At 43.8% G+C, this 12,956-nt stretch overlaps 1 protein-coding gene across 6 annotated transcripts in view; it reads left to right on the top strand.

The window, feature by feature from the left end:
• The window catches only part of mapk10 (mitogen-activated protein kinase 10), a 29,656-nt gene extending 17,192 nt beyond the window's left edge, over nt 1-12,464 (top strand). For 3 of the 6 annotated variants that reach the window (XM_062477627.1, XM_062477628.1, XM_062477629.1), the window contains exons 5-14: nt 273-331; nt 892-1,030; nt 1,296-1,461; nt 2,134-2,205; nt 4,176-4,358; nt 6,070-6,194; nt 7,189-7,215; nt 8,749-8,812; nt 9,290-9,367; nt 12,201-12,464. In XM_062477627.1, coding sequence (XP_062333611.1) covers nt 273-331; nt 892-1,030; nt 1,296-1,461; nt 2,134-2,205; nt 4,176-4,358; nt 6,070-6,194; nt 7,189-7,215; nt 8,749-8,812; nt 9,290-9,367; nt 12,201-12,343 — 1,056 coding nt within the window. In that variant the 3' untranslated portion in view covers nt 12,344-12,464. Of the gene's footprint in view, nt 1-272; nt 332-891; nt 1,031-1,295; nt 1,462-2,133; nt 2,206-4,175; nt 4,359-6,069; nt 6,195-7,188; nt 7,216-8,748; nt 8,813-9,289; nt 9,398-12,195 lie in introns of all 6 variants that reach the window. The other 3 variants (XM_062477631.1, XM_062477630.1, XM_062477632.1) reach the window with 3 other exon arrangements.
• The last annotated feature ends 492 nt before the right edge of the window (nt 12,465-12,956 follow it).

Here is a 12,956-nt window from a genome sequence, read left to right as displayed (position 1 = left end):
GCCTCTCTCTGTTTTGTTCTTGATCAGGGTCATTTTCATCTCACATTCCTCCTTTCTTTACTTCTCTAACCCCTTTTTTTCATTCATGGGGCTTGAGTGTGTGTCCGTGTGTCTGAATGGTAATATTGTCTTTCTTACTGTAAATGACTTCTACTGTATTGCAATTCCTTGTTGAAAAGTAAACAACATATGATTAGATGGGCTTTGCCAACAGGATTTACGATTGTGGATGTATGACTTAAAATGGATCCCTCTCCCTTTTCTTTTTCCAGATCATCAGTTTGTTAAATGTTTTCACACCACAGAAATCTTTAGAGGACTTCCAGGATGTGTAAGTAAAACTAAATACTTTATTACAACAAAATGTTTTAAGGATGAATACATCTGGGAGAATCAGGAGAATGCTGACATCAGATGTAGACAAAAGCCTCATTATTTAGATTTTATATGATCTCATATTCAATCTTTTTCAGCAACGGTTGATTTGATTACATAGATTAAGGAGTCTTTTTGCATCTCAGACTGTATTTGCACATGGATTCTCGCCAAGTCTAAGTGCTGGTGGTGTAACAGAAGCTGCAGGCAGCTTGTCTTCTTACTGAAAGATAAATGAGTGAGATCAGTTCCAGTTCAGAATGATATCCAACCACTGCAGAGGAGACCCATATGATTAGTATTCTCTCTCTGCTTGAAGCCTTGTCTGCAGCAGCTGATTTAAATCTCTCTGTTGATAAAGTCTCATACATAAATCTCACATGCGACAGATCGCAACATATATGTTGTATGGCCAGAAGATATTCTCCATTTCACTCTCATATAATTGAAAAAAGATGTATGCAATATTTGTATTTTATTTGTATTTTTTTTGACAACTTTCCGCTGTGGTACCAGGTACCTAGTGATGGAGCTTATGGATGCCAACCTGTGCCAGGTGATTCAGATGGAACTGGACCATGAGAGGATGTCCTACCTGCTGTACCAGATGCTATGTGGCATCAAGCACCTGCACTCAGCCGGCATCATTCACAGGGTGAGAGACGAGATCTGTAACATAGAAACTCTATCCGACCCTCAGTGAATAAAACCAACATTTCCCTTTCATCCTATCCTCTGGCGTAATGTGATGTAATAGGATGTGTTAGATTAAGACTATTAATACCATCTGCCGTATGAGCTTGGTGAAGCAAAGGCAGCTCTAACTGGCATTGTGTTTGAGTAGGACTCTTGACCGGAAGAAATGTCCTAACAATTGTCTGCTAACAGATTTCTTTAATGTTGTTTTGTTTTAACGACAGGACCTGAAACCCAGCAATATAGTGGTCAAGTCTGACTGTACGCTGAAGATCCTGGACTTTGGTTTGGCAAGGACTGCGGGGACCAGCTTCATGATGACCCCCTACGTGGTCACACGCTACTACAGAGCCCCTGAGGTCATCTTAGGAATGGGCTACAAAGAGAACGGTGAGACTGCACTAGTTAGTGTGTGTTCTCCCTCAGAAGTCTTTACAGTCCTTAGGTAGATGCAACCGTATTAAAAATGGATGGCTTGGGCCAGCACTTTGACTAATAACACATCTGATTCTCCACATCTGTCAGCTTTGAAGCCTGGTTGAGCAATTTAACACTGCTGACCAACGTTGAAACCCCTTTTGTTATCAACATATTTTAAGATGAGCGGAAATCCTTAGGCTGTGTAGGGGGTATGAGAGACTCTTTCCACCGTATGGGTTTGTAAATAAATGTGTGTATCAAATTTCAGGTAAATAAACTAGCAACAGAGATACATTAATCTGCTTACCTCCTGCATTTGAGTTCTAGCCTGCACTAAGGCTCGATAGCCATACTCACCACATTAATACAGTGGACAGGATGGCTCATAGGCTAGAGTCTGTAGCTTTTATTGTCGCAAGTCATACCTCTGGAGACACTGCTGGCTTTCTACCTCTCTCTCTCTCTCTTTCTCTCCTTAACAGTGGAATGGTCATTTTTTTCTGGGTGCTAAATCTGTTTTACTAATTGTTGTCTTTAAGACCTTAATCAAATAACTATCTCCTCTATTTCTGTCAACGCTAACCTCTGATCTTTCTTATTTACCGCATCCCTCCTTCTCACTCCTTCCCTCTGTACCTGCAGTGGATATATGGTCGGTGGGATGCATTATGGGAGAAATGGTGCGCCACAAAATCCTCTTCCCTGGTCGCGACTGTATCCTTGCTAACATACAGGAATGACTGGCCATTGATCTAATAAGGTTGACTATGATTCATTACAGAGTTGTGCATGTTTAATACAATGTGGATGCAATCTGTAGGTGTACTTACCAATATTTTAAAAGAACAACATGAATTTCAAAAAAATATACTCCTACACATATATAATTGGATTCCATTCGCTCTCCTCAAAGAGTCTTGCCAAAAACAATGAAAAACAAAAGTTTCTGAAGTCAAATGAGGCACAGTATTGTTGTGTGCAGATAATCGGTGAGGCCCAAACACCTCTCTATTTGTAACATATTTCTCTCAGGCTTGGTTTTCAGGTAAATCAATACCTGACCTACTCATCTGTTTGGTTCTGAGGGCGTAGCACTAGTAATTCTAACCAAACCTTGCTACCTGGTGTCTGGCTTTATAGCATCTTCATAACACTCCTAATAATCACAATCACCATGATTTCAGTGCAAGGTGCATGCTGTGCTACAACGACACAGAAAATAATCTAAGACTAAAAAACTTACTATGTTCGACCTTATAGTTTGGCAGCCTATTGATGGAGAACCTGAGGGCTGTTAGGATTCATTTTACCAGCATACAAGTTTTGCATCATCTAGTGGGTGGCTATCCACACCTTGTTACTGGCTACCAGCCATGAGAATAGAAGACTTCAGGTCAAAGAAGCTAAAAGAGAAGGAGTTGTGAGTTTACTCAAACATCTCGATGTGTGTAGGTTTTGGTAGAAAAACATTTGAAGAAGGAAAAGTGGAAATGAGGGATGTGTGTGGGCGGGGTGCGTTACTGCATCCATACATGTCTGTTCGTGTGTGTGTGTTTGTGTGTGTGGTTACAGTGGACATGTGGTCAGTGGGCTGCATTTTTGGAGAGGTGATAAGGGGGACAGTGCTGTTCCCTGGCACCGACCGTATCCTTGTCTCTCTCTGCTCTCCAGCTTTGATTTCACACATATCACTCTCTGTATGTGGGACGTAACTGGTCGCTTTAGTGAAATTTCACTAAAGCGACCAGAAAAGCAAATGACAAGCCTATTCGATTTAGGACAAAGGTTATGCAGGTTCTTTACATTTTTGCAATTGAACACAGAAACCCTTTGCATTAGAAATCTATAAAAGCTAGCTATACGTGTGTGAATCTGGCGGCTAGCTAGACACCCATGGATAAGAGTTTTAGTGAGTCCCCACAGCTTTTATCAGCATTGTGTGAATTCCCAGAGTGTCAGCGGGGACAAAGACGAGGTGAAATGGCTTACGTTCTTGCAAGATGATTCTCTATTCTAATGCTTCTCTCTGAACACCCCTGTGAGAACACGGAGACTTGGGGAGGAAAACAGCCTTTCCTTTAGCTTCCTTTCCCCCACCCATCACACACAGACACACAGACACATAGACACACAGACACACAGACACCCAGACACACACAGACACACAGACACACAGACACACAGACACACAGACACACACAGACACACACACAGACACACACCACAACAACAAGGCCCTCTCTCTCAACATCACAATGAAGTAGACTGCTCTTCACCTCTGTTGCCAAATACTGCTAGTAGTTAAAAATTAATTAAACATACAAAATACTTTCTGGCAAATCAATTTAGCAACTTAGTGTTCCCATGTCAACATAAAGTCTGAAATATTATTTTGCTATCTACACCATAAGCACACATCACTTTTATCTCACTGAACCTGGCATAAGAGAGCAGTTTAAATCTACTAAGGCTTAGTGGAATCCTGGAAAGCATGGAGGATTGCCAGAGGAAGAAGAGCCAAGGAGAATGTACGCACGTCGGTGTGAGAAAAATCAAGCAAAACGTTATCAAACAACTCCAGTCTTTAGCATGTACGAGATGAGGCCTGGGTGTCTCCTAGCCTGCAAGACAAATGAGATGCAGGAGCAGGTGTGTGTGGATTTCTTAACCTCCCTCACCACCAGATATTGACCAATGGAATAAAGTGATTGAGCAGCTGGGCACCCCTATGCCAGAGTTCATGAAGAAGCTGCAGCCCACAGTGAGGAACTACGTGGAGAACAGACCCAAGTATGCCGGCCTCACTTTTCCCAAACTCTTCCCTGATTGCTTATTCCCGGCTGACTCAGAACACAACAAACTCAAAGGTAAGACAAGGTTCCTTGTGTGTATTCTGTGTGTAATATGTTACACTGTTTTACTTATGATGCCCAATACCCAGAGCACTGGATTTATAAAATTCTGTCTCTGCTTAAACTCCTGCACCCCTGTGTCCATGTGATATAGATACAGTAATCAGTCTTTAACCAGTTTTTTGTATTGTAGTTATCTCACTAGCACAGCTCCCATTTTCCTTGGCAACATGAATTAATTGGAGCAGGGACAACCCCATTCATTTTTTATGAAGGAGGAAACTTTAAAATCCCACTGTTCTGAACTAAACTCATGCCGTGAGATAAGGAAATCTGCTCCTGTGCTGCTCTGCTTTGACATCAAAGCCGAGTCTGGAGACATTTACAGGAATCATTTTTGTATTCTGACTTCCAGCTTTACATGCAGGAATTAATCGAATACACCCACTGAGGAGGCAGCCCCAGCCCCAGCCCCAGCTCTAGTCCCAGCCCCAGCCCCAGCCCCAGCTCTAGTCCCAGCCCCAGCCCCAGCCCCAGCTCTAGTCCCAGCCCCAGCTCTAGTCCCAGCCCTAGCCCCAGCCCCAACCCCAGCCCCAGTTCTAGTCCCAGCCCCAGCCCCAGCCCTAGCTCTAGTCCCAGCCCCAGCCCCAGCCCCAGCCCTAGCTCTAGTCCCAGTCCCAGCCCCAGCTCTAGTCCGAGCTCCAGCTCCAGCCCTAGCTCTAGCCCTAGCCCCAGCCCCAGCCCCAGTCCCAGTCCTAGCCCTAGCTCCAGCTCCAGTCCTAGCCCTAGCCCTAGCTCTAGCTCTAGCTCTAGCCCTAGCTCTAGCTCTAGCCCCAGCCCCAGCCCCAGCTCCAGTCCCAGTCCTAGCCCTAGCTCTAGCTCTAGACCCAGCTTAAGCCTTACCCTCACCTCAAAAACCCCACTCGAGACCACTACCAGCATTGAGCCTAGGCATTAGAGCAGCACTACTGTGTTTTACTGTGTTGTATTTGTAGGGAGTCTGGGAAGCCTCATGAATACTGGAAGTGAAGCCCAGCATTTGATCATACCTAGCCGTGTCAGTGGGGAGGGAGTGAGTCAGATAGGCGGCCATTTTGGAGCTAGTGCTGGCTTCTAGCTGCTGGCGTGTTGATTCAACAGGATGCTGGTGATGAGGAAGTGTCCAGCTCATCCGCTCAGCTCTGCTCTGTTACTCAAAGCTATTTATAGTGTAGAAGGTGCGTGGGAGAATGTGTTAGTGGGAAGAGCATAGCAGCTCTGTTTTAGTGCGTGTGAGGCACAGATGGACTGGTGGCGTTTATTCTTCATATGCAGTATGTCAATAAAACAACATGTGACAGGTCTAGTGAATGTGAATTATTCCATGATGAATACCCATAAAAATACGACAAAAAACACATTGTAGTTCATAACAATATCTGTTAATTGCTATAGATCCAAAGTTAATATCTTGCTCTATATATTGCCCTATTGGTCCAACATTTATTTGTCCAACCACACAGCTCCTGGAGATTCTTCTGGAATAGGCTGCTATGGAAACTAAGCCCAGCTTAATGTTTGATTGACAGTTGGAAATTGGTGATCGATATTACAGTCCTCGGTTTCTGATTCTTGTATACGGAACATTCCTTTCTCCCTCTCTCTCTCTCTTGCTCTCTCCCTCCCTCCCTCTTTATTTATCTCTTTCTACCTCTGTCTCCCTCCTCCTCCACATTTGTCTCTGCAGCCAGCCAAGCCAGAGACCTGTTGTCTAAGATGCTGATCATCGACCCTGCCAAGCGGATATCAGTGGACGAGGCCCTGCAGCACCCCTACATCAACGTGTGGTACGACCCAGCCGAGGTGGAGGCGGTGAGTAGGCTTCCAGAGGAACTCTCTGGTGCCTCATTGATTTGTAGCCCTAGTCTAATCCCCTCCCTCTGTTCTCATTTAGTCAGGACTGGGTACAAATGCCTAGTGTTTGCACTAGAACTTTTTTGATTTGAATGTGACAACACATGTTTTGGTAATAAGGTGGTAGTTTTGTTAGTGTCACCCAACCTATATGGTCTATGGGAATTGTCCAGTCAGTGCATTTGTTATGTTTATAATTGTTTGATCCTCATCTCATGTTTGTTTTTTGTTTGTTTTTGTGGTTTGACCTTTATGGCCATTCCCCTATTTACCTAGGACAGGCTTAGTAACATTGTTAGTGCCAAATTCAATTGGAGCCAACTCACAGTCTGACTACTTTGAGAAAATTGTCTAGTTCCCCCTGTAAATGAGTTACTGAAGCAGTGCTATAATTGATTATGGATAGCATAAATCAGGCATTTTATAAGTTGTTCTGGTTAGATGGTAAAGTCTAACTTTTTAATCAGACCTTGATCAATGTAAGATGACAGTGAGGTTGGGAAAGGCATCTGCAGACCGTTTATAGCCTGAACTCTTCCTTATGCTCAGGCTGTATCTCAATATGTTCAGTGTATTATCGATGAGTTCAAATGCACAGTAGTAGCCTACAGTACAAACTGCATATTCTCACATGCCTTCATCATAAAGATGAACATCTTGGTTTCAGGAGACAGGAATATGAATTTACAGTATCATGTAGGTGTAAATGTATATATTTAATTTATAGCATGTCTCATCTTTTGTGGAAACATGTATTTTAGATCATCAAACTAAAATGTAAAATGTTGCCTTCCATGAAATTCTGTTACGTACTGTAGTTACCATGTTGATGACTATTATTATAACATTTGAGAACAGATGTCATTATATTCTGGCCATCTATGGCACTTTTCCTTTGACACATGTTCTGCTGTTTTTCCCCCCTCTCTATTGTCATTTCATGCTGATGAAGGCCAGAGATCTCGTCCAAATATCCATGGTAAATAACAGCCGTCCTATCTCAAGGCAATGTCTCCTGCAGTGGAATATTTATAAGAAGTACCGAGGGCACGTGATCAAACACACAAAGAACATACAAGGTTGCCGTTTATAGACTAGCTGTACTATCAGACTGAGTCTTGTCCAGACTATACGTGTGTGACACAGAGGCCAGGTGTTTATATGCATGTCGTTTGGCTGAGTCCTGATGGCAGTCTAGCACATTACTCTTGCTACAGCCATGGTAAACTGATGCCAATTGGGTGTTTTTGCACGTGGTTTTGAATGTGCATCAAATGTTAAGGTTTACACGTGCCCGGACATACATAAACAGAATACCGTTTATCTCTCACCATGTCCATTCTTATACATGAAGATTGGTACACTAAAAACGGTTTGTTTGAAAATGGTTTCCGTTGTTAAGGAGAATCCACCCATTTTCAATAGGATTTTCACTATATAAACATGATGTACAGTAGATTGATGTGTTATAGCATGAATCAATTGTGTGACTTCCAGTGAAAGGTAGTAATTGGTCCAGTGATAGCCCTTCAGAGTGCATGTGTAGACCACACTAATAAGCTCATCTCAAGGTCTCATGCCAGTGATTTCTCTTGCATCCCCTTTAGGGGAGTGTTGCCCAGACTGACAGAAAGGCTCAGTGATAGTGTCAGAATGAAGGGGGGAGGAGGAAGTGATAAGGAGAGCAGACGGCTATCACTCATCATGTTGCCTAATGGCAGTAGGGCTGTGTTGTCTGATGGACAGCCCTATGGCACACTAATGACACTATCAGGTGGACCTGTGAGAGGTGGCTGGACGACCCGAAGGAGCTTTATTCTAGCCACCTGTCAATCACCTGGAATGAAAGTCATCATATATGGTCCTGGTTGTAGATAGCCTTGGTCAGCATTGTTTGTTGGTAATAGTGTGCATTCTGTACCGTCTATCCTCCTTTATAGTGGCTCTGTCATTGATTTTGTGCAGTGGCTTCCACAAATTTCAACCTAGTTTCTAAAGTTGGTGCAGAAAAATAGTGTACATACAATTTCTGTCCATCTTAGTATCAAAATGGCCATTGTCTTATTTCAACAACTGGGGGAAAATGCAACTTATGTTATTGCGTTTAGGAGTGCAATCTTTGTTTCTTCCATACATCATCTCACCTCTTACCATCCCCACCCACCACTGTATTGTGCCTTATTGTACCATTGTTCCCATAACCGTACCCTGATACTGGTATGCTGGTCTCCTCTGTCATACCTGTGTCTGGGTTCAATGGAGTTTACTGTTTACTTTTTCATGTACTCTTGTTACTTGAAACTGTGTTTTACCTGGCTTTAAAAATTTCAAACACCATTGTACTGTCAATTATGCTTGGAGAGGGGGTGGGAGCAGTGTGCAACATTTTCTACAAGTCTGAAGTCAAGTTGGTCAATGGTCGCCTCTATGTTGACATGCTAGTTGTTGAGGAACCCAGTTCTGGATGCAGTAAACAGGTTGTAAGCCTTTGTGTCTCCTCCCCCTCCCTCAGCCCCCGCCGCAGATTTACGACAAGCAACTGGATGAGAGAGAACACTCCATAGATGAATGGAAAGGTAACAAGGGCACATCACCCATCCAAACACCTGACTCCAAGGGGGAATCTCACAGCCCAGTTGTTTCTGTTGAGTAAATGCTATTGGTCGGTTTCCTCCACTATCAATTATTCCCCAATTCAGGGGCGTAGGTTTGTTTTCAAATGTGGGTGGGACAGCTTTTTTTTTTATAACTTAAGATGCAGCTGTTAAATATAATGTTCTTAATTAAAAAGTGGGGGAGGACAGATGTGCTGTTTTTCTCAAAGTTGGTGGGTTGATGTCCCACCCATGTATAATGAAACATACTTCCCTGCCCTCATTTATTTTTTCTCAGTGTCTGTGAGTAGCCAAGTGGATATAGACAAACTTTTCCAATTAGTCTGCGGCCCCAGAGTGGTGATTAGTGAGAGGGCGCAGGGGGAAGCACAAAATTGATTTTTCCTTGTTTCTTTTTCTGTCTTTTTCATCTGATCTTTTTTCCTCCCTCTCTTTCAGAACTAATCTACAAAGAGGTGATGAACTTTGATGAGAGGACGAAGAATGGCGTTGTGAAGGGACAGCCATCTCCCTCAGGTACTCTCAGTGCATAACCCTAAACACTCTGTAAGTGGATCTAATTAAAACTAATCCGGTTCTCCCTATAACTGAGAAACCCATTGTGGGTTGCACCATATGTCCTTGTCTCTCATTGTGCTTTTGAGACAAATACTATTTTATTTTATTTCAGTATAATCTATGTATGTGAAAGTTGCTTATTATATACAGTACATTAATGGATTTCATGCATTAATCAAGTACTTTGATGAAGTACAAATTATATAAAATAGACAAATGGTGATAAACTGGTAAATTATAGATTATTGCTACTTGTCATTGCTGGGTTTGGTATATATTTATGTACAATTTGTTCTTTTGATGAGATTCTTTGTGTTGTACCGTGTTGTTGACATCTGTGTGTATGTGTAGACATATCATGTTTTAAGGTTGGTGTCGCCGGTCCATGTTCCCTCAAAGTACACTGCAGCTACACACTCTGAATTACTCAGCAAGATGACCACCACTGCGTTCTCTCCCAAGAAATCTGTCGTGCTCATGAATAACCACTGGAGGGCAGTGTATGATCATTTCTCAATTTGGGTCTCTGTAGCATGATGGCGTCTGTCCAGAGTGCCGTGCCGATTTGGGAAAAACAACTTGAAAGATTCATAAGCTGTACAGAAGATGTTCATACAAAGGCTTGTTGAAGTTGTCTGTAGGTCTGGTCAGAGATGGCAGTTGAGAACATAGGCACGTAACGGAGGCTTTTATTCATGACTCCAAACTAGCCTGCTAACTGCTCTCTGGGATGGATTTAGTCCGCAGTGCGATAGCCCCCCCTCCCCTTCCCTGTCTTCATCTCTTCCCCTGGCCTTCTCGCTACTGAATGTACACATGCCTCCCCTTCTCCCTTTCCTCATTTCTCCCTCCCTCCCTCCCTCCCTCCCTCCCTCCCTCCCTCCCTCCCTCCCTCCCTCCCTCCCTCCCTCTGTCCTCCCTGGGTGTGTAATTAAGCAGATGGCTTGGTCCAGTGCTGAGTGGGGCAGACGCAGTGCAGCTAAGCTGCCCCAGACGGCAGTATTTCACCGCAGTGAGAGGCGGGAGCTCCAGAGACAGCACATTGGCACTTGCATGGTGATCTATGCGCTAGTCCTGTGTGGAAACACATAACATTATACAGAGAATACAATATTCTGTGTTTTGGGAGGGATAACTTGGTGGTTCATTGGTCAACAGTCAGATAATAACTTTCAATGGGCCTGTTTGTCTTTTATGGCCTTGAAAAATTTAAAACCAGGCTGAAACAGGCTTGACACTCGCTGGTGTTTTTGTATTCCTTCAGGGAGTGGACCAGCTGCAGTTGTTGTTGTGGTTGAAACTACTGGTTTAGATTAAACCCACTACAGAGACGGTTAGAATCAATCCCATACCATAAATCCTGATGTGACTTGTTTTATTGTGGGTCAGCTGAAATGGCTAACACTGTCCTTCAGACACTCTCCTCCCCCAGAAGTTGACACATGAACAGGAAATTTATGGTCTGCTTATGGCATCCGAGATGTTCTCTGTACAAATCACCCGACCATTGGAATGCTCTGGACTGAAAGAGATCGTTTTAGCAAAGACCCTCACTTTTCCTCTTGACTGGTTTTGAAGAGTACAAGTTCACATGGACATTTACTATATGACACAGGATTCAGAAGTAAAGTATCACGTAAAAGAGATACGGAGGTAAAATAGCTCAATATGTTACATCTTACTTCTTAATGTGTCAACATTTAGACACCTTCAATTATAAGAAGTTAAAAGAAGATCATCAATAAGGGCAAGGCCTGAAAGTCATATTAAGTGTAACTGAATGTATTCCCAGTTTTGCAATGGATAAATGAATCAGCCACGTCCTCCTGCATTGTGCAATGGGAGTCGTAGTTCCGTTTGATCCTCTGTCTGAAGAATGTCTGTGCCTGCACACAGTCCCAAAGACTCAACAGGAGGCTACACTTGACAAAATGTCTGCTGTGAGAAAATAGTCCAAGACCAGAAAAGAACATAATCTTACACAGTACCTGTAAGGTTCCCCTCAGTTTCTATGCTGCTGTTTGACAGAGGCGATCCCCGCTAGCTTTGTTTTCCTCATCTGTTTACAGACTGAGCTGTCATGGAGGGGAGTGTCACAGAGAGCCGAGCCAAGTCGTTTCAAGATTCTCATCTAAATCCCTGACATCAGAAAAGTGGAAGTGAAATAAAAAATGAGTGCACCTGAAGTTCAGCTAGATGTAACTGCCCTACCTATCCCCTACACAAGACTGCAAAGCACCACGAAGCGCCACAAAGCTTAAGTTCGAGAATGAGATGGTATCTACCGGAAGCGCATTTGTCCGCGCCGGTCATCATTGTGTATCACTGCTGGTGGAAACAGCCACAGGCCCAAATGTAAGCTTTGCAGCACATCACAGCTCTTTGCAGCCAGTAGATTCCTGCCATAAGACTCTTTGGCCATCTCACAACCTACAAAATAGCCTAGTACCTTAATCTATGAACAGCAACTGATTCCTGTTATTGACATAGACATGTCCTGAAAGAGAGACACCGAGGGAACTTGGACTGGTCCGACCCCAACCTTAACCCCCCCCCCCTCCTTCCTCCTGAGACACTGGGATAGTCAGGGGGCGGTGCTTGGTGTTCTCTTTTTAATGTTGAGTCAAATGAATTGTATTCAATGCTGTTCTAACTGATCCCAGTGCAGCAAAACAAATGCCTGTGAGACATAGAAGGCGTTGTTGTTTTTCTGTTGCCCTCTGTGCGCGCAGTCTTCCCTCGGGCTCCTGTTCGTTGTAACCCCCTGCTGCCGTTGCTTCCCTCAGCGCAGGTGCAGCCGTGAACAGCAGCGACAGCCCTCCCCCGTCCTCGTCCGTCAACGACCTCTCCTCCATGTCCACCGATCAGACCCTGGCCTCAGACACCGACAGCAGCCTGGAGACCTCCGCAGGACCGCTGGGGTGTTGCAGGTGACTAGCCGCCTGCCTGCGCAACCCCGTGTTCTTCAGGAGGTGAAGAAGGCCCCTCCCCCTCCCACCCTACAACAATCCAATTGACTGGCAGACAAATTATCTAAATATGAATGACGGAAAAATAGATTACGGAGATAAGAAAACCTTATTGTGAAGAAAAGTGAATCCGAAATTATTTAAGCCTGCGCATTTTCATTCAAAAAGAGAAAGGTATTTATGATAAATCTAATAAACAAGCTGAAATATATGTTTATGAACTTATAGTTGCTTTGCTTAATGTCTCCCTTCTTGTATATGGATGGCATCATAAAAAAACAGACGCTTAGACTGGCATCTTTCTGTAAAGTGTAAATTGATTGGTTGGTACATCCAATACCTTGAAAGCGTCTGTGCTTAAATCACTGTGGCAAGGTGGGTCCTGTTGTTCTTGACCTCCACACCCCCCTCTCACCCCCCTTTGTGATGGTGCTGCTGTCTAATAACTTCTGGGTTTGTCCCAGATCCCCCCCCCCCCCCCCCCCCACCACCACCTCTTTACACCAACCCTCCAGCGAGGCTGACAAATGGGTATGTTTGTATGTGATTATTCTTCAGGGGTTATTGCTTGTTTGAGA

The sequence above is a fragment of the Osmerus eperlanus genome, chromosome 14, assembly GCF_963692335.1.
Source record: "Osmerus eperlanus chromosome 14, fOsmEpe2.1, whole genome shotgun sequence".
In the NCBI taxonomy this organism is placed as follows: domain Eukaryota; kingdom Metazoa; phylum Chordata; class Actinopteri; order Osmeriformes; family Osmeridae; genus Osmerus; species Osmerus eperlanus.
This window is presented reverse-complemented; position numbering and strand designations above follow the sequence as displayed.